The 22,389-nt window shown below is 42.4% G+C and overlaps 1 protein-coding gene across 7 annotated transcripts in view; it reads left to right on the top strand.

The window, feature by feature from the left end:
* Positions 1-22,389, top strand: part of PTPRK (protein tyrosine phosphatase receptor type K) — a 581,323-nt gene that overhangs the window by 105,337 nt on the left and 453,597 nt on the right. For all 7 annotated transcript variants that reach the window (XM_054021706.1, XM_054021708.1, XM_054021709.1 and 4 more), the window contains exon 2: positions 19,777-19,899. In XM_054021706.1, the coding sequence (XP_053877681.1) occupies positions 19,777-19,899 (123 nt within the window). The remainder of the gene's footprint in view (positions 1-19,776; positions 19,900-22,389) is intronic.

The following is a 22,389-nucleotide window of genomic DNA, read 5'->3' on the forward strand; positions in this document are numbered from 1 at the left end:
ATGCTTCCAGAGTACTGCAAATTTATAAGAATCCTTCTCACTGTGCCTGTATCATCCTGAACTGCGGAATGCTCATTCTCCAGCTTCAAAATACTTAAAAATTATCTCCAGTCATCAGTGGGACAGACACAACTGAATAATGTAGCTGTCCTTAACATGCATCAAGACCATACCAGGGAACTAGATGTAAATAAGATTGCTGACAGTTATCCAGAAAGCTACAGTGAGACATAATGTCTTTAAACTGGGATGTTAGTGAAGACCGCTTGTAGGTGATTGGAATGATTTTAATATACTGTAATTCATGATGATGTAATTATGTAGTTCATAAAAATGTAATAATTAAAATAAAGATACCAATGATAGACACATTCAATAACTAGAATATGAAAGAAGTGTATAAATATGCTGAAAATACCCTCCCCCCAAAACAGGCAGTCTCTCCCCGCCCCCCCCCCAAAACACATCCCTCTTCAAAAGCACCCCCGGCAAAAACAAAAGTCAGTTTGTGTAAGTACCATAATACAAATAATTATTAATAATAAAGCAGTGTAATGAAAACTTGTGCAGTGCCTGGTCATATTCTGTCAAGTTTCACAGTAGTAGCTTTCAGTATAAGCATGAATAGTCACTAGGTCATCTATTAAACTACTGCACAGCCAACCCTATCTTGACATTCTTTAGAGTTTCTCCGTTCAAGCAGGGGAGGGGTTAAACGGAACCTGAACGTAAATTAAAAACAGTGCTATTTCCAGTTTAGTATACATGTAATAGTGCTCCAATTTTAACTAGACTGCAAATTTTGAGAGAAACGAAAAATAGAACAAAAATTGCACGTTTTAAATCCTCCCATTTTTATAACACCCTTGAAACACACAAAGTAACTTTTTGTCTAGTTCATGAATTACAGTAGAGCTGGGGGATTGTGGTTGTAAACCTGTTTATTGGAAAATACAGTAACAGCTTTTTATGCCAATTTGAAATAGTCTGGATCGGAAAGATCGGAAAGCTTGAGTTAAATCTCAGTACCATAGTCAATTTCTTGCAACACAATCTGACTCTCTTCTCGCTAATTATTTGAAGTAAGAGGAACTGTTTGTCTCTCTGATGTCCTGGGTATAACATATACATGTTGTGTACTTATTATGTGCATAATTTATATAATTGACCCCTTTCATCCCTCCAATGTATGAATGACATGAGACTTATGGGTGAACTGCAAAGCAGAAATGACAACTTTTGTTCTGAATGCTCTCATTAATTGGGCTGTGCAAGAGTTTCTGCACAGAAATTTTATCAAAGAGTTCCTAAAATGCTTCCCCTAACACACAAAATATTTTTGGTTTGTCCTAGCTCATTGACGAATGGGATATCAATGCCAGAAGTGGTAGCATATGTGATAAATGGTATATTTAATATCACATTAGAGAATACCTTTTGTGAACCAGTAAGTACCAAAGGGGAATGAGATGGAGGAGTAGTTTTAGAATTATGCTGTTTTCGTGCTCCCACAAACTGGTTAGTGTTGAAAGTCTCTGTAAAAAGTTGGGCTTTAACTCTTTTTATGCTTTTGCAGTTCACATTTAAATCAGATGCTCAAACCGGGTCTTGTTTGTTCATATGTTTGCTCTGCATGTTGACTTTGAAAGCACAGTTTGAAGCAAAATTCTTCCATCCAAGTGAATCATGTCAATGACTTTAAGAATACATAGCCCTATATTTTTTGTTCTGGAGAAAATAGCTATTTTAGTATTGGAAAAATGTGTATTTAAATAGGGAATGTTGTCTACAATGATTAGAGCAGGAGATTGGGAGTCAAGGTTCTAGTCCCACCTCTGATATTTACCTTGGGCTAACATGTATCTCAGTTTACGTCTCTGTAAAATTGGGGTGCTTGCGCGTCGGACAGGTGTGTTGAGATTTAATGAATGTTTGGAAAGCACTCTGATGAAAGGTGAAATATAAGAAAATATTCTTTTGTGTTACACCATTTACATTTTACTTTGATATTCTTAAATGAGTAGATTTACAGTGTGATTTATTTAGTCAGAAAGAAATCTTGATTTCTTGTGCTAAAATAAGAAACTAGTGCCTAACATTGACTATGGGTGGACGTGTACTTAATGCAAACTGCTCTCACTTTCACTGTGGCTGCCTGCTCCTCTTTTGTTTTGGAGACAATACATTGAAATTGTTGTGAACTGTTCTCTTAATGAGCTCAGCTTTTTATAAAATTAATACCCACTTTTTCTCGTACATTGGCTTTTGTGGCTCAGTGCTTTCCTGGTTCTCTTCCTCTCCTGCTGTCATTTCCCTACGTGTTTCCTCCAGTGGCTCTTAATCATCTCATCTTCTTCCCCGAACTATTTGTGTCTCAGGGTTCTGTTCTTGGCCCACAACTCTTCTTTCTCTGACCTTATCTCCTTTGGCTTCAAATTATTACCCCTTCTGCCAGTTATCCTAACTTTCTACCACAGAACCCTCTCATTCCACCCATTTGCTTGCTTCTAGCTGCCATCTGACATCTCATCTTGGGTGTCCGTCTATCATCTCAAACGCAGTCTAACCAAAAGAGAACTTTTAATCTTTTTGAAAAAGATTCTCTCCTAGGCCCTTAATCTTGATGTATCTTTGACTCCTCTTTTAAAGGTTTAACACCAACTCAGTGAGCAGAAAACCTACACTGGGACTGGGATGACCAATCATACTTCATGAATAATGAACTGCATATAATGAATAGTTTGTTTACAGCCTATGGGCTGAAATTTGTTTGCATTAGCTATTCTGTGAATATTTACTAATGAATTCTTTCATAGAAATCTGTTTCAGTTTACGAATAATTTATGAATAGAAAAAAGGCTAAATTCTTTGGATAATTTATTGGCAATGAATAATTAAATTAAAGAAAAAGTAAGTTTCATGGTCATGGGTACAGATTTGCTAAAAGCCAATGTGATCTTAGGATATGTCTACACAGCAAAGAAAAACCCTGGCTGGCTCCTGGGGCTGTTTAATTTCCGTGCAGACTTCCAGGCCCAGGCTTTAGTCTACACAGCAATGAAACAGCCTGAGCCTTGTGACCCCAAGTCAGCTGGCATGGGCCAGCTATGGGGTTTTCTTTGCAGTGAAGACATAGCCTAAAGGTAGGTCTACACTGCCCTGCAGTTTGGACTGTGGGGTGTTGTAAATAGCAGTGCACAGCAGAATGCTGCTCTGTAACTCCCCCTTGTGGACTCTGCAGGTGTGAACTAAAAGATTCTGAGTTCATGGGAGGGATAGCTCAGTGGCCTGCTAAACCCAGAGTTGTGAGTTCAATCCTTGAGGGGGCCATTTAGGGAACTGGGGTAAAAATCTGTCTGGGGATTGGTCCTGCTTTGAGCAGGGGGTTGGACTAGATGACCTCCTGAGGTCATTTCCAACCCTAATATTCTATGAAATCGATGTTAATGTAGTTCTGCTACACTTCTCCATAGTTGGAACTATGGGACTGTGTAGACAACTCCTTAAATAACTTTTTAAACAGCTCTGGAAATAGCCACTTTTGTATTCATTGGTGTTCAGTAGGAAATTTCTTCTTTCCCCTAAACAGTGGCAGTGAAGCCATTTTTCTCCAATGTAGGCAACCTTTCAAATGTCACCTGATAGAGTGCTTTCTTGCTGAATCTGTGGACAGATCACTCCAGTGCTATCAGTTGTAGCATAAGTAGGATCAGGTAAATAATCCTAAAAAAATGGGGGCTGAATCAAAGGTAAGGTAGCAGAGACCCAACCTCTCCACTTACTCCTTCTTTTCCATCCCCACTGACAATGAGGAAGGGCAGTAGTGGAGATCTCCCAACAGTTAGGAGGCTTTTTGGAGTCAGATTAGTGGGAAGCAAAAGTTCCTCTCCTTTCCAGTAGCCATAAGGCAGGGAAGGGAAGGTGTTTGGGTGGTGAGGGAGTTCAAATACCTAAGGTATCAGATACCCAATATCCTGAGCAAGACTAATGTCTAGATATTAATATTGGAAAAATGTGTATTTAAATAGGGAATGTTGTCTACAATGATTAGAGCAGGGGATTGAGAGTCAGGGTTCTAGTCCCACCTCTGATATTTACCTTGGGCTAACATGTATCTTAGTTTAGTTTACTTTTCTGTAAAATTGGGGTGCTTGCCTGTCGGACAGGTGTGCTAAGATTTAATGAATCCTAGCACCCTTCCCTTCTCAGAAGTTGGGGTTGGGATGGAGGCTGCACTTCTTACCAGTCTTTATCCCCAATGCATTCTTATTGGCATCTGGTAAGTGTGATGTTACTGACACGAACTGTGACCAAGAAATTGGAACAAAGGTCTGTAACTACGCGGGGGTGAATGATTGCTGGATCCAGGCCATAAGCCACAATGTTGGTCTGAAAAGGATTGGGCCCAGACTAGGAAGGAGTCTAGTCTGTGAAAGAAGCTTATTGGGACATCTCTGAGGATGAGATTTACCTGTATTCAGTTTCCTACTGTATTCAGCTTAGACTTGCGTGTTTTGTTTTATTTTGCTTGGTAATTTACTTTGTTCTGTCTGTTATTACTTGGAACCACTTAAATCCTACTTTTTATACTTAATAAAATCACTTTTGCTTATTAATTAACCCAGAATAAATAAATAATACTTGGGGGAGCAAACAGATATGCGTATCTCTCTATCAGTGTTATAGAGGGTGGACAATTTGAGTTTACCCTGTATAAGCTTTATATAGAGTAAAAGAGGTTCATTTGGAGTTTGGATCCCATTGGGGTCTGGGTGCTAGAGACAGGAGCACTTGCAAAGCCATTTTCAGTTAAGTCTGGAGCTTTGGGGATGTGGGTCAGACCCTGGGTCTGTGTTGCAGCAGATTAGCGTATCTCGCTCAACAAGACAGGGTTCTGAAGGCCCAAACTGGCAGAGAAAACGGGCTCAGTACATCAGGTGACAGTCCCACGGGGATCTCTGTGACCGAACACGTCACAGTAAGTTTCAAGCCCTATCTTTCAATATGAACTTTTGATTATTAAAATTGCTTCTAATAAATAGAATTGTGGTGCTTGAGTACATGAGAGATGGATGTGATTAGGCTTGAAATGAAAGATAAATCAGAAATGTTGTCATATCTAATTTGTAGTATTCCTGAGTAATTTAGTTTGCCATTCTGCTTGTATTTTCAGGTGAGGCCTGAAGTTAGTTGTTGAGCTGATAAAGCAGAGAGAGATAAGAACATGTTATTAGAAGCAGGGAGACAAGATCAGCCTAGAAGTTATAAACTTGTTTTTGCTTGGCTTTCAGTGCTATTAACTGAATAAGTTTTATTTTGTGTGCCATGTGAATTTTACTACCATGAAATAAATAGGTTGTTGCTGCAAAGAAGGGAAATTTTAGTAGTAGTTAGTGTGGCTATTTCTGGAATGAATGGAAACCTGTATCTTTCCCCAAGTGCTGTCATTTCATAATATTTTTGTTAATTAAACACTTTCTGTCACTACAATTTTAGACACCTCAGGTTAATTTAGGTTATTTCATGTATTTTTACTTGGTAGACTTTCTAATAAGTCATTAGATTTTTATGTTCAAATTGTGTTAATGGTAAATAGTAAATTCTAATATTAGTAAATTTAGTAAATTACTAGTAATTAGTAAAAAATTTGTAAATAGTAAATTGTAATAATAGTAAATTCTAATTGGGTAACTGCTTATTCTGCTTTGCTGTCATTATGTTGTAAAACACACTGGTAACAAGAAAAAAAATTAAATGCCTTTAGAAGACTAAAACATCCTGTGTTATGAGGCTGCTGAGATATCTTTAGATTAATGTGGAATGTGGTGGCTTTAAAAGCAGACGCAGTTCCTGGATATATGACAAGAAGAAGGCCTGGCACATCACCTTTTATCCCCTGGGTGCTCCAAATCCATCAATCAGTGAGGGAGAAAAATTAAATTTTCACAAGATTTTTGTGTGTCATCCTGGAGCAGTATAACTTTGTCCTGGGCTTTTATCATGAAGCCTCCCAGTCTGATGGATTTAAAGCTAGTCATTATGTTTTTAGAGTAGATGGTAGAGAAAAATAAAAACATGTCCTTGAATAAAAGAAGCAGATTGTTCCAAACAGTCATATGGACTTGATGAGAAAGGTGTTTCATACCTGAAGTTCTCTCCATACCCACCAGTCTCAGGGAAACATGATAAGCAAGGAATTGTGATGGACAAAGTTAACTTCTTGATGGCAGAACAATTGTTCTTCCATCCTTGTAGTACTTCATGTCTCTGTGATTTGCTGTGTTTTAGGGATGAATCAGTGTGTTCAAAACAAGCTGTAAAAATGTATGTGAATATTTAAGACAGTACAGGAAGTGCATGATGGGAGGGAAAGGGAATAAATATATGCTGGCATATTACCAGATATATAGGTAAACTCTTTGACCAGTGAGAATGCAATAACCCCATAGAAATTAATTGTCAAGATGTCTTTGTGACACTGCACCCCATATTCTTCACAGTAACAATATTATATGATTATAGCATAATTATGATGTATTTTATGAAAGATAAGTCATGTGAGGTGTCATTGGAGAAGTTATAACTTGCTGAATATGATTATCCTGTTTGTATACATGTATCATTTTTGTATCTGAAGTCATGAGTATTGACTCTCTGTACTTCAAATGTAGTTACACCTGGGAGATGCCCACTAGACAAGATGCTTTCAGTCTAGTGGGTGGGGAAGGGCCTATTCAGGGCAATGGGCCATTAGGAAAAACAATAGGCCTTAGGAGAAGCTTATCCCCCAGCTGTGAGCCTTCCTGAGAACACTACACACAGCCTGTAAGAAATGACTGTGATGACTCTACAAGGACATGTGTCCAGGCCACATGCTGGACTCCATCTTGAAATGTCAGTATTTTTCCCACAAACTAGTCCGGGAACCAAGCTTTGAAACAAAGGGTTCCTGCCATATGCTAAATCTATATAAATCAGGGAGTGACATCATCTGGGGTTCTTCACTCCCAACACAAGACGACTCCTGGAAACACCTGAGAAAAAAGACTGAACTGGGGAAGTGCTGGGCCCAGGCTTAAGGGATTTCTAGCCTGTGTGTGAAAGACCTGGGGATTCCAAGCTGTAAAGCAAGTGCAGCTTTCCCCTTAAAAATCTGCAACCTGCTTGTATCATTTCTCAGAGTGAGAAATAACTGTTTGGCGTCACTTATCACTTAAAATCTATTTTTTGTAGTTAATAAACTTTGTTTTTGTTTTAATCTAAACCAGTGAACTTTGACTGGAGTGCTTGGAGAAAATCTCTACTTGGTTACAAGTGTGCATCCCTCCCTTCACATTGAGGGAGAGGTGGACCGGGTATTAAACCCATATACTGGCAGGACGGTACTGCTCTGGGGTCCTACTCTGGGAAGCTGGTGGTCGGAGAACCTGCATGTAACTGCAGCTGGGTGTGTTCCTACCTGTGTGAATGCTGGTGAAAGTGCAGGCTGGAGGGCTTTGCAGCTTGTCACAGCAGCACAGTGTGAGAAGGAGCCCAGGCTGGTGAGTCAGAGGGTTCAGCTAGGGTTACCATACGTCCGGATTTTCCCGGACATGTCCGGCTTTTGGGGGCTCAAATCCCCGTCCGGGGGGAAATCCCCAAAAGCCGGGCATGTCCGGGAAAATCGGGAGGCTCGGCCGGAGCCTCTTTGTGCGGGGCCGGGGGCATGGTGCCGGGCCGGGCCCGCGGGGCCGGGAGCCGGCCCGTGGGGCTGGGAGCTGGGAGCCAGCCCGCGGGGCTGGGAGCCGGGCCGGGGTCGGGGAGCCGGGCCCGCGGGGCTGGGAGCCGGGAGCCACCGGCCCGCGGGGCGGGGAGCCGGGCCGGGGTCGGGGAGCCGGGAGCCGGCCCGCGGCGCTGGAAGCCGGGAGCCGGGCCGGGGCGCTGGGAGCCGGGCCGGGGTCGGGGAGCCGGGAGCTGGGCCAGGCCCGCGGGGCGGGGAGCCGGGCCAGGCCCGCGGGGCGGGGAGCGGGGAGCCGGCCCGCGGGGCTGGGAGCGGGGAGCCGGCCCGCGGTTGGGGAGCTGGCCCGGGGTCGGGGAGCCGGGAGCCGGGCCGGGGTCGGGGAGCCGAGAGCCGGCCCGCGGGGCTGGGAGCCGGGCCGGGGTCGGGGGGCTGGGAGCCAGGAGCCGGCCCGGGGGGCTGGGAGCCGGGGGTGTTCGGCCAGGGCCCGAGCCGACCCAGGCTGGAGCCGCCGGGGGCCAGCCTGGGCCGCGCCTCCTCCCCCCCACACTCCCCCCCACACTCCCCCCCACACTCCCCCTTACCTGCTTCAGGCTTCAAGCAGGGGAGGGGGCGGAGACTTTGGGAGGGGGCGGAGTTGGGGCGTGGGCGTGGGCGGGGTTGGGGGCGGGGCCGGGGCCCCTGGGAGTGTCCTCCATTAGGAGGCACAAAATATGGTAACCCTAGTTCAGCGGTACCCCAGTTCCAGGTGGCACCCCAGGGGGAACCCACCACAGTCTTGCTGCTGCTTTTGAAATGTATGTTTTAAAAATGGAAAAGATAAGGAATATGATTGTGACATTGTTGATTCTGAGAACTTTCTCACTGCTCATAGTTCTATAGCCATTTATTATAAAACTTTTCTACCACTGGTTTCTGCTATGAGGTTCTGTAAATCTGATACCAAAGCAATGTACCTGTTGTGAATTCTGGCAAATATCTACTTTGTTCCTACAGGGCGACTTGACAATAAGCGTTTCCTACAGGATATAAGTTATTCTACCTACGGGTGGGGTTTTTGTCTTTGATTTGCTTTTACTAAATGTTATGGCATCAGACTGAATACAACCTAAGCAACACTTCTGCTTCATACATGACTTGGATTTAGAACCAATCAATGCTCTATTTAGACAGATGGAAAAGAGCCATTATTCTGTTCTTTCAGAATACACAGGGCCTTGTGATGACACAAAATACATCAAAGTAAATGTATTCATCTCTTCAGCAAACAATTTTCCATATCTAATTTTATGTCCGTACGATAGTTTCACAAACTCTGGAACACCTGGTCAAAAAGGGACTCTGGTGGCTCCAGTCAGCACCGCCGACTGGAGCCACCAAAGGTCCGGTCGGTGGTGCTGCGGCGCTAAAGCAGGCTAGTCCCTACTTGTCGTGGCTCCGCTCTGTGCCCTGTAAGTGGCCAGCAGGTCTGGCTCCTCGGGAGGGGGGGCGCACGGGGCTCTGCGTGCTGCCCCCACCCCGAGCACCAGCTCTGCACTCCCATTGGCTGGATGGTGCCTGCGAGCGAGAGCAGCATGCGGCGCCTCCTGCCCCCCTCACCCAGCCTACTAGTGCTGGACCTGCTAGCCACTTCCTGGGTGCATGCAATGCAGTCTCAGTACAGCCAGGCAGCCTGCCTTAGCCCTGCTGCGCTGCTGACTGGGAGCCACCTGAGGTAAGCCTGAGCCCCACCCTCCTGACCCAGCCCTGAGCCCTCCCAAACTTGGAGTCCCCTCCTGCACCCCAAACCTCTCATCCCCGGCCCCACCCTAGAGCCAGCACCCTCAGCCCAGAGTCCTCGCCTCCTCCCACAACCCAACCTCGTGCCTCAACCCCCAGCCACTTCCCACATTCCGAATCCATCGGCCCCACCTCCCAGCCTAGAGTCCGCATCCCAGCTGGAATCCTCACCCTCGGCCTCAACCTGCAGCCCCATCCCACATTCCAAATCCATCGGCCCCACCTCCCACTCTGGAGCCCCCTCCTGTATTTCAAACCCCTCACACCCAGCCCCACCCTAGAGCCCGCACCCCCTCCCGCACCCGAAGCCACTGCCCCAGCCCTGTGAAAGTGAGTGAGGGTGGGGGAGAGCGAGCCTCTGAGGGAGGGGGAATGTAGAGAGTGGGCGTGGGGCCTCAGGGAAGGGGTGGGGCTAGGGTGTTCAGTTTTCTGCAATTAGAAAGTTGGCAACCCTAGATTGCACAAGTCTAATTAAAGGTGTAAGTTGACCTCTTGAATTTATACTTGTGGTGATATGTAGGAATATAAAAACTCATGTGACTTTAAGATTCCAGGTTAAGTTAGCAGGTAGTTTATATTTTTATATATAAAATATATTACTTGGCACATTTGATCTGAAAATCATTAAGACCTTAAGTGAGAAACCCCACCATGCCCCTTTCAGTTACTTTTCAGTAGAGCCACACTTCAAAAGCATTTTATTGTTCAGAACATCCATACCTTACTTGTTCTATTTTGGAATAGTAAAACAAACGTGACAGCTTCAAAGGGAACTATTTCTCGATAGAGATGACTAACTAGAAGGTTTGAATAATTTGACTTGTACTCCATTTTGACTGGGGGTTCATTCTTGAGCTTAGTTTTACTGTCATGAACTGACAGCAGACACATGCCCGTTAGATTAAACTGGAATTCCATGCATGTACACAGTGTGGGATCACAAAATTTAATGAGTTCCTACTCAGCCAGATGAGAGGGAGGATCAAACCCTCTTTTTTACATTGAAATGGAAACTTTGAGGAAACCAAAATAACAGATCAATCCAAGATTGATATCTAAGCACTGGTAATGGAAAACTATCCTTGTGTGTCACATTTGTTTTGATTGTGCTTATAAAATGAGGTAGCTTCTACAAAAATGGCAGAATTATTAAATTCCTATTTTCTTTTCTAGAAATGGTGCAATTCTCTCAAACTGTCTCATTAGTCTGCATACTGTATTAAATGCTCCAGCATCCTTTGTGGCAGTGGGCAGTAAAAGTCCAATCTGGTTTTATATTTTTATTTACATAAAATATTTGTAGTTTGATACAATGGCTTATGTGGCTCTACTGTCTCTTTTTTTGAATATGGAACCAAGGCTCGGATATGTTAAAATGCATTTCTGTTCTTGAAGATGGAAAAAAAATCTTACTTTTCTGAGAGCTATTTTCATAAATAGAAATGCCTTGCTTCTTTTCTGTCTGACCTATGGCAGAAGCAGTTGCTGATATAAACCATTGGGTCTGAAGTGGGTGGAGTAGATTTGATGCTCTTGTGACACATGACAGCCTAGTGTTTCCACTTCTGTCATACGAGTGCCACCTTACTTCATTATAGTCTGTTTCCATGACAGCAACATCTTTCTCAATTTTTGTATTTTATCTATTGTCTTCCTCTTTTTCCATCTTCCATCAAGTAGTATCATGTCAAGGGCTTGTCTAGAAATAGTTTTTGACCTCTGAACAACATGCTTAAACCACTTCAGCCTTCTTTCTTGAATCATTGTTTCTACAGTCTGTTGGCTAGTCCTTTGCATCACGTCAGTGTAGGTGTCTGCTGGAGGGATAAAGTAACTAAGTATTCTCCGCTAGCATTTCTAATGGAATGCATTCAACATTCCTGTTGTGGGCTTCTAACATTTGCCAAGTTTCAGAAGCATATAAAAACATTGGTATCATAGTAACAGAGCATAACTTTATCTTGGTTCTTGAGTGAATCTTCATATTTTTCCAAATATTTCCTGGTCTCAGAAAAGCTCCACATGCCTTCCCAGTTCTTGCTTCCACTTCCTCATGGAATTGGTCATCAGCACTGATTGTGCCTCTAAGATACGCAGGCTCGTTAACCATGTAGTATTCTTCACTATCAAACAGATACGTGCCATCATTGCTGACTCCTCTTCAACGATCATGCCTTTCATTTTCTTTTGGCTGATCCTTAATCCTACTTTGGCACCCTCATGTAGAACATTGATTGTGGTCTTTTTTGTGGCATTGTCGTGTGTCTGTAGCCGAGGCGGTGTGGTTCCCCGCTGCCGCGGAGAGGGATGAGCCTCTCCGGACACCAAAGTGGGCGGCGCCAGCGAATCCTGCGCCCGCCCCCCAGGGAACAAGGCGCAGAACAGGAAATATAAAAGTCCAACCCCAGAGCTCACTAGAAATACAGCCACTGGAGAGGCCAGCCGCCTGCAGTCTAGCTCCCGGTTGGGAGACCCTGGCAATCAGCGGCCGACCCGGAGACAGGCCTGACCTGCTGACACTAACCAGAGCCAGGAGGAGCTGCCAAGCCTATCCCTCGCCAGGTACCCTGAGGAGCCCATGGTGTTTGACCCCTCAGAGCACACTATCCGGACCCAGGTACCTCTAGAGGGGGAGTTAGGAAGTAACCTGGGGGCAGCCAACTTTAGTCTGGCTGCAGCACTGCCAGAGCCCATGTCAGTGTTTTGCAGCCAGGATCCCCACTGACTCAGTAGCAGGCCTTCTGCTGCTGCTAGGACCCTGGGCTGGAATGCAGTGGGGTGCATGGGCCTGTGTCCCCCCTGCCACCCAACTTTTGGGTGGCAGTCTCCCCCTCTCCCAGGCCCTTCGGCGCCAAGAGTCTGGACTTGCTGTTTACCTGCCTTTGCTCAGCCCGTCTGAGGGCCTGAGCCATTGTCTCTTCGCTGCCGTGCCCTGACCCAGGGCCGGGCCTGCTCATTATATAACAGTTGCTCAGCTTCTGTCTGAGGACCTGAGCCCGTGACTCACTACTGCCCACCGACCGGGCGTGAATAACTGTTGTGTTTTGCCTCTACTGCTGTCACGGCGAGAGACTTCTGCAGCCAGGCTAATTCCCCGTCACAACTGAAAGGAAGTAGCAAGGCGGTGTGGTTCCCCGCTGCCCCGGAGTGGGACGAGCCCCGGTCAAACCCCTCTACAGTGTCGAACAGAAAAATGTCATTTGTAAAGTCAAGATCTTGAAGTTTTCCCTCTATTCCACATAACTCCTGTATCTTCCTTTGACATTTCTCTTTGCATCATGTGGGGGGAACGACACTTTTCTCTCATTGCGGGAAACACAAACTAACATGGAAGCCAAATGATGGAATTACTGAGAAACAGTTGGACTACATTTCCATAAGTAGACAGTGAAGAAGATTGCGGCTGGATACACAAATCTTTTACAAGTGCTGACCTAGGAAGTGACCATTATCTTATCATTGGACAGTTAGCTTATATTTTTAGTTTTATTCTAATAAGAAAAGAGAGATGGTATTTGATGTGAATAAACTCACCCATGAATCCAGAGCTCATTTTAGAGATGTCACAACTTCTCACCAGACAACTTCACTTGGACCAAGAGGATCAAGGAACAAAGAGTGGTTACATACATGGAAATCGAGAAAAGAAGAGCCTTAAAAGAGAAGCAAGCTCAAGAGAGACAGTATGAAAGGCAATTCACGCTGCACTGGGAGTATGTAGAGAAAGACAAAGAAGCAAAGACATTATTTTGGAAAGATAAGAGATAATGTCTTCTCAAAAAAATGAGAAAACCTGAAGAACCTTCTGTGAGAGGTGGCTTTAAGAACCTGTTTCAGGTGTGTAAGACAGTCATGAAACACATCAAGAAAGTTCAACAGAAACTTCATCACAATTTTTAAGGTTCTGATTTCTTTTTAACTATTAGTCTATCTTACCTGTCTCTAAATCACTTTTATAAGGGATCTGCAAATTGGAGTTTAAAACGCCATTAAGTTTACCATAACTTGCCCAGTGTCCCAATAACATGGCTAAGATGGGCATTCTGCATAGTAGAGCTTAATTTATTTGTCTAAAGTTAAATGTAGGATAGCCACCTTTCCTTATACTTAAGGTTCCCCATTTTTTATAAATGAAAACAGGACATGCAATGAAGACAGCCTGAGCCAACAATTCTCTTTAAAAAGGAAAATAGTTGAGATCCAAATTCTAGTTTTTTAGCTAAAGTTTGTAATGAAAATGTTTGCATGACTTTTTTTTTTTTCTTTAGCTTCAATGAGTAGTTGATTTGTTAGGTTTCTGTGGGATGTAAATATTCCCCTGCAATGATTGCCTCTGAAACACTAATATCAGAGGGGTAGCCATATTAATCTGTATCCACAAAAACAACGAGGAGTCTGGTGGCACCTTAAAGACTAACAGATTTATTTGGGCATAAACTTTTGTGGGTAAAAAAACCCACTTATTCAAATGCATGGAGTGAAAATTACAGATACAGGCATAAATATATATTGGCACATGAAGAGAAGGGAGTTACCTTACAAGTGGAGAACCAATATTGAAGGCCAATTCTGTCAGGGTGGATGTGGTCCACTCCCAATAATTGATGAGGAGGTGTCAATACCAAGAGAGGGAAAATTGCTTTTGTAGTGAACCAGCCACTCCCAGTCCCTATTAAAACCCAAATTGATGGTGTTATCCCAGGCAGATGGAAAGATGTTTTAAAAACCATGAAGAAAGGTGCCCAGCTTCACATACTCTATTTCAGGGGTAGGCAACCTATGGCACGCGTGCCAAAGGCGGCACGCGAGCTGATTTTCAGTGGCACTCACGCTGCCTGGGTGCTGGTCACCGGTCCAGGGGGCTCTGCATTTTAATGTAATTTTCAATGAAGCTTCTTAAACATTTTTAAAACCTTATTTACTTTACATACAACAATAGTTTAGTTATATATTATAGACCTATAGAAAGAGACCTTCTAAAAACGTTTAAAAGTATTACTGGCACGTGAAACCTTAAATTAGAGTGAATAAATGAAGACTCGGCACACCACTTCTGAAAGGTTGCCGACCCCTGCTCTATTATTTCAGCCTAGGAATCCTTACTGGTTTCTAAAGTAATGGGCATAGTCTTAATTCATCATAGTAGCAACCAAGGGTTAGCTTAGACCTTTCTGGTTGGGGGAGTAAGCGGTGCTCTCTTTTCCTCAGTCCCTCTGGTCATTTGGAATGCATCTCTGTCTTGGCTCATTATGCTCATTAAATATTTATATAACAGTAGTGCTCAGAGACCTTCATTAGGATTGGGACTCCCTTGTGCTATGTGCTATATGCTATGCAAACAGAAAAGTAGAGAAAGTCCCCATCTCAAAGAATTTGCAGTCCGAGCCAGCTAGCATAAGTTGTCATTGCCGCTGTCTGTGCCTTGATCCCAGGTACCTTATTAGAAATCCAGTAAGTACACATTAATCTTAATAGAAACCCAGAACAGGCCTGGTTGGTAGATGTAGATTGTTCTGAGTACCAGTGCTGTGTCTCTCTGAAGTGCCTAGGACTTGAGCAGAGGTATTGGAACTAACACTCATAGTTCATCCCTGGCCTCAGTATGGGTGAGTTGATTCAGGCCCAGGGTACTAATGAAGAGTGAATTGTGGCATATACCTCTGCAGCAAGGGAAGGAATGTGATAGCTTTAGTCTATTGGAGATCAATAGGTGGTGGTGTACCCTGAACACACAGTTCTGTTCCTAATCCATGGAACCATAGTAGAGAACTGTCTGATCACACGACATTTGCTGTCCTGTTTGTTTTCAGCTGTTAAATCACATGGAAAAAAAAGTAGGAATATGTTAAATATTTCTACTTTTCTGTACAAGCAGTTGCTGTTACCACAAACAGGTGGAAAAGTGATTTGCATTACTGAATTGGAAGACAGTGGCCCACACTGTGGGGAAAGTTGAGAGCCCCATGCCTATAATACACTTTTCACTTATATCAGCAGTTGTGATGGAATGGGTTTAAATGTATCAATATATCTGATCAATGACTATAAATAGTGTTCCACAACTGGGGGCTTCCTTGCCACCCTCCCCACTCCCTCAAGTACACCTTCTGTTATTTCATCACAATGTCTTAGACAGGTAGGTCTTTTAGTTTCTATAGTTACTGTAATAGTGTGTAAGTGCTTGATTAATGAACATAGAGGGGCAGATGTGTATTTGTAGGGTCTTGGCCATACTTCAGGTCATAGGAGGTGACCTGCAGGAATGGGAATAATTTCTACTTTACCTTATGGTGGTATCATAATGCATTATTGTATATGTGCATTTGACTTCTACTTTGCTTTACTCTGAAACAGGTATTTGTCACTGTTAGACGCAGCATACCAGCGGAGACGGAGCTTTTCCCCTTTTGATATGGCAGCTCTTATATAAAGTGGATTTTGTATCAGGTTGATAATCCATTCGGATAGCTTTTCTTTCGTGTATATGATAAATGTGTACCTACTGGCTTTGCTGATGCTGCAGTGTTGTGCAAAAATGACAAGGTCTGTATTGTTTGTGTATTGAGACACTAGCTGTTGTTGCTAATCAGAATCCTGATACCTAAAATTAATAGCGGGTCTGAAGGACAGCAATTAAGATAATTCATCTTCCAAATGAGTCAATGTGATATCCATTGGTAGTTTAAATTTATATACCGAGGGCACGTAAACCATTAAAAAGGGTAATGGGTGCCCTCAAGGCATGTGTTTCAAAGCAGTATGTCATTTTGGTGCTGTGACAGTAGATAACTTCGCTTAAAGGGAAGCTGCTATTCATTTATCAATTAAATGTCTATGGAAATGTTCGTGTTTGCTGTAGAACGATCACAGCAGTCTATTGGAAGTTAAATCAAAGGATAAGATTTGTGTTTTAAGACTTTATGGCATTATCATGAGAGATGCTAATTAGAAAGCTTTCTTGGCGGTAATAGGACACCGGAGAAGAACTTTAAAAGGTATTAATGTTTCTTTAGAGAGACAAGGTGGGTGACATAATTGTTATTGGACCAACTTTTGTTGGTGAGAGAGAGAAGCGTTCAAGCATACACAGAGCTTTTCTTCAGGTCCAGTAAAAGATATTACCTCACCCACTTTTCTCTCTCATATCCTGGGACTAATATGGCTACAACAACACTGCATACAATTAATGTTTCTTTGACACACACACACACACACACACACACACCCACCCACCCACCTTCTTTTGTGTTTTGCCATCCCTGACAGTGACATAGACACAGCAATCAACTCGGTTTCGAATATCAAATGTTACTTTGTGTTTTTTGTTGTGTTCATATTGTCAAAATGATGCAGGAAAAGCATAATATATGTAAGGTTTCACTCAAATGGAAATGGAGCTGAATTCAGATTTGTGGACAAGGCAGTCCAACATGTCAGACAAGGAAATGAATTCCAATTTAGGTTGCCAGTAGATTATGATCTCCTCTTACTGCATTTTATCTACCTCTTTGGTGCTGTCCATACTGGGTGAAACAGTATTTAGTAACTGTTGGCACAAGCAGAGTCCTAGCATGATTTTATCGACAGATATAGAAAGGGATTTTTGTTGGGGTTGGGGGGTGTCAAGTTGGCTAAACTGTGTGACAGACCAAAACACCTCCGTTCACCGCCTACTCTATTATGGTTTTATAACATGGGTCCAACACACAATTCTTAAAATTCCAGGAAGACTTGTTTGCCCTTGTTAAAACAAACACTTGTGAACATGGTTGTCACTAGCATGGTGATGGTCCTAGTGTGGATAAGACTTATGTCCAGGAAGAGGTGTGTGTATAGGAAGGTACTACATAACAAATACAACTAGAAGAAGTTTTTGTGCGGATAATATCTGCTACAAACCAACCAATGTCTTGAAATGTATTTGTTGTTTGCAAGGGATTTTGACAAATAGTTTTGACACTCTAGGTGTTTGCAAAGTACTGTCTTAAATGCGTCGTCCTTCTCGTATGGCTCATCTACATTGGGTGGTATTGTTTCTACTCACTTGTTAGATGACTGACACTTTTTAAACAAAAGCATAACAGGTAGAACAGCAGGAAGCCTGGCCTCCCGGGCAGGGATTGGTTGAAAGCTTTTTCTATCAAAACTGTTTTAAGTGGAAAATTGGATTTTGCCTAAACAAATATATTTTTGCTAAAAGGGTTTGCGTTCTATGGGAAAATCTTCACTTTTCATCAAACTCTCCAGCTAAAAATTTTCCGTGGTAGGCCAAAAACATTGGATTTTTCAGTTTTTCTGATGAAAAGTCAAGTTTCCTGCAGGAAGCACCACCCCCCTCCTGATTTTTTTTATTTTTTTCTTCCAACAAGTTCTACACCTAGACTATTTTTGTGTTGCAAATGCAGTGGTAGTCAGGGTGGTTTGCAATCGTCCTTTCTTTCTCCAGGAAAAACAAAAACAAAAAAACAAGCACATGGGAGGATGCCATTGAGATGGAATGGAAATAACACATTTTTCAGATAATCCTGAATTTACCATAAATGGAAACAGAGTTTTTAAGTCACAGCATCAGGTCCTGTTTTCAGTATTGTATCTGAAATACTTAACACAGCTCTGTGGCCTGTTAGAAATGGTCTCTAGTTTATTGTTTAACAGCAGGGATTTGTGTTTGCAGCAGTAAGAATTGTTAATCATACCAACGTACTGACTTAGACTACGTCTACACAGGGATAAACAACACATGGCTGGCCCAGGTCAGCTGACTCAGGCTCACAGGGCTTGGTCTCAGGGGCTGAAAAACCGTTGTGTAGATGCTCGGGACCCTGGGAGGGTGGAGGGACCCAGAACTCAGGCTCCAGCCCAAGTCTATAAGGTGCCACAGGACTCTTTGTTGCTGTTTACAGATCCAGACTAACACGGCTACCCCTCTGACACTTAACACCTACACAGTGATTTTATCCATGTAGCCTGAGTCAGCTGACCTGGGCTAGCTGTGACTGTTTTATCCCTGTGTAGACATACCCTCAGAAGCCAATGAGGCAGATATGAATATCTTAAATACCTCTAACTTATTTTCAACTGCCAGATACTTCTATAACCTTCTTCCTAGGTCCCTATGGCTTCTCTTAATGGATTATATGCTGCTTTTAGTATAAAGATGGTCATGCTCTGTGTTTACAGTCTCACTATTTCTTGGAGATAATCAAAGATTATCTGTTCTGATCTTGCCTCCCATTTTCAAAGCCAAGCAGCAAATCCAAGGATTGTTTACCCTGGATGGAGATAACAGCTGCTGCAGAGCTACGTGCAGCTACGTGCATGGCATCTGTTGTTCCTATTGTGAAAAATACCTCTCCTCCCCTGAAGTCCCTTTCATCCTCTACTCTCTTTCTTGTGACTCCATCCTTCATCTCTCCTCTCATATTCCTCTGTCTCCTCTTTCCTCCCCCACTCTCACCTTTTTCACCTTGATCTTCATAAGTGAAGGAGAAGATTTGAAAACCTGTTAAACAGGACCATTACCAAACAGTAGATTTTTATCATGCTGCAAACTTTGTTGTTTTTTTTACCACCCCCCCCTTCCTTCCCCTCACAGTTCCTGTTGTTCTGGTGATGGGCACTGGAAAAAGATTTTAGATCCATTGTTTATGACCCTGAAAAAGAGCCTTCAATTTGTGGTGTTAGGCTGGGTTGGTTTAATAAAGTAAGAGTGTCAAATCCACTTTGAAGAAATCAAAATATTATTTCAATTCTCAGTGACTGTAATTATACTGTCAGAGTGCTTTCTCTTTCCTCTACTCTTTCCTTTCCCTCTGTGTGAGCTCTATCGATAAGTTTTATTCACTGTTTGGACTGCGTAGGCTGTCAGTGCATCAAGGAAGTTGTTGATTGCACCTTTACTGTTGTTAGCCTTGTTCATTGCTTTGTATTTTTTCCCCCTCAGTCTAGATAACATGTCACTTTTTATGCAAACACTGAATCAGGTTCTACTTTGACTTCAGTAGCTCAATCTGTGATTTCCTGCTCCTGTAGAATGAGCCGTTGGGGGAATTTGGCTGTGGGAAGCAGAGAAAATTTAAAGAGAATAACATTGATGGACGAGAGGCTTGAGATTTTTAGTTTTGCACATAAAAGCTTGTGAACTATGTCATGGGCTGTGTGGGCTCTGTGGCAGATGTGCCTAGAAGGAACACCTCTGTTTGAATTTAAAAGAATTTTTATTTTAAATAAATATAGAATTTGTAACTAATAAAACATTTGGTTTTCTTTCTTTCTTTCAGGGGGATGCACTTTTGATGATGGCCTGGGGCCCTGTGATTACCATCAAGACCTATATGACGACTTTGATTGGGTGCATGTCAGTGCTCAAGAGCCTCACTATTTGCCACCTGAGATGCCTCAAGGTGAGAGCCACAGTGGTGATGGTACAAGTTGAAGGGAAGGATTTGTGGCTTGTGTTTCTTTGTTGTTTTGAGAATTTTGAAGTTTCCTTAAAATGAGGTTACAGCCCTTGAACTTCCCTTAAAACTAGATAACACACAAGCCTGCTTTAGAAAAAAATAATAGGTAAATCTTCTAAGTGCTGGTCATGATTTTAGCTGGGTGGACTCCTGATTATTGTAATGAGCATTACACAGCCAGAACCTGTGGAAGCACTTTGCAAATATACCCCTTCAAATGTCAATAAATCTGTTTGTTCAGTCTTCAGTCTTCCTTTTAAATACACACAAGAACTTAACTAGCTTCTGCTAACTCTGTCCTATTTAAAAGAAGCATAACAAAATTTTACATTTTAAATGACATCTGATATATTTAGACTGAATCATTAGATAATATTAAAAGGCGAGAAAAAGATGCTTACAGAAAACTGACTGCTCATCTGGGGATAATCAGAAAGGTGATTTATGGAAATATTTCCATTGTTAATTACTATTGAGGACAGGTAATGAATAACTGAAGAGGTACAGCCTAGATGACCTTGCGTGCTCACCTTTGATGAACAGCTTAATCGGTGCTTCCCAGACAGGATGATATGCAAAGAAAATGAAAGCGTTTGAAATTCAGCTACATTTTCCAATTAATAGGACATTTAAGTAATTAATCATGCAGAGGAGGAGAAAAGGTCATGGCCACTCTATTTGTAGCTAACATAGCTTCCATTTAGGCATGTGGGGAAGAGAAGGAACCTTGCCATTTACAAGCAACATAACCCTTTTACCATTTCTTACCCCTTCATTTATTGCTTGTTGTGTGTTAATGGTGGTTAGAGAGTATATGTAATTTTTACTCCTGTAACTAGTGGCTAGCTAGGCATTTGCTGTTTCACCCTGCTGCTGTTAATATATGGGTGCATGTTACCATGCCAATATCTTGTAAAATAGGCTCATGTGTTGAGCAGGTTTTATAGTTGATTTTAACAAAATGTGTGATGATGATGCATGTAGGAAAGTAGATGTAAGTTCTTAAGACAGCATTCATTGCTGATGGTGTTTTTGTTAGTGTCGAAAGTAGTCCCAAAGAACAAGGCTTGAAGTTGGTTGTCTATTCTCAGGTTCATATTGTACGATTGCAAATATTTAGCCTTTTAAAATGGCGTGGAATTATATTGCTCATAATATGTGTTCATATGGCAGTTTAAATAGCTAGGTTTTGAGAGTCTGAATGACAAGATAGCTCTTGCGTCTCCCTAAATAACATGTCAGTCGTACAATTTTCAATCAGTTTGACTCTTTGCTCCCTAACCTGACACCTGATGTCTGTTCAGTTTCGTGACAGACCAGTTCACCCCACTGCATTCCCATTCTGTGGAGTATAGTTTCCTGTCCAAATGTCACACAAGCTTTAGAAGTATTTCCCCCCCCCCCCCCTCCACTTAAACATGTTTAAGCCCCCTTTATTTAATCAAAGATCAGGTCTTTGTACAATGAAGGGCGAAAGTTATATCACAAAACAGGGTGATCATACAAATGCAGGCAAGACTGAGTTATACAATGCCACAGTTTAGTATGTTAGGTGTTTAAAAATCTACAGATGATTTTTGGGAATTAGTACCCAGTTTCAAATGCTGGCTCTCCAATAAGGTTACTTTGCAATTTGATCAGAAGGCATAAACTAGGATTAAGTGGTTCTGATTTTTAAAAGATCTACATCACACCGGAACTCAAACTGTTTCAAGTTTGAAATGGACTGGAACATTAGGATTTTACTGTGCAGTGGGACTTCTTATGATAGTCTTAAGGTATTTCTAGTTAAACTATTTCTGAACACCCAAGCCGTAGCCACGTTGTCAGACTGTCATACGTTCATTGTTTTACATCTTTGTGGAATGTTTTAAATGTTACATCTTTTTTAAAGACGAGAACTAAAAGTACCAAAGAATATGTAATAGCAGATTGTTCATAAATATTGAGTGAGGCTAATGTGACTGAGCAACTTTCTTTCACCCCTGTGTCACCAGTTAAATGTGGCTCAGGTTTCTAGAAAATAGGTGACTGCCTTGATGCCTTTTTGACGCATGTAAAATGAGTGAGTTTGATTTTTTTCAGTAATGTTTTTAATGAATAGATGCCCCCATCACAATAACTACCATCAAAATAAGTGAGTGTAACTAGATTACGAGGTATTGAGGGTTTACTCAGTTGGGATAGCAAGAATATAGTGGTATGAAGAGTCAGAATTAAAGTAGAGTGAAGTAGACACTTCTTTGGTAAAGAGTGGGAAGTCAAATGCAAGTGTGGTAGGTGGAGTGGTGCAAGGAACAGAGAACTTATCTTCCAGCTGGCTGAAGTTGCTGTTCATAGGAGCAGCAGGAGGGTCTGGTTGAATAACATGGCTAAAAGAAGCTAACCCTCCCCTCATTGTATCCTTGTCCTGGATGAACAGCTAAGTGGGAA

This window comes from Malaclemys terrapin, chromosome 3 (genome assembly GCF_027887155.1).
Source record: "Malaclemys terrapin pileata isolate rMalTer1 chromosome 3, rMalTer1.hap1, whole genome shotgun sequence".
NCBI classification, from domain to species: Eukaryota; Metazoa; Chordata; order Testudines; family Emydidae; genus Malaclemys; species Malaclemys terrapin.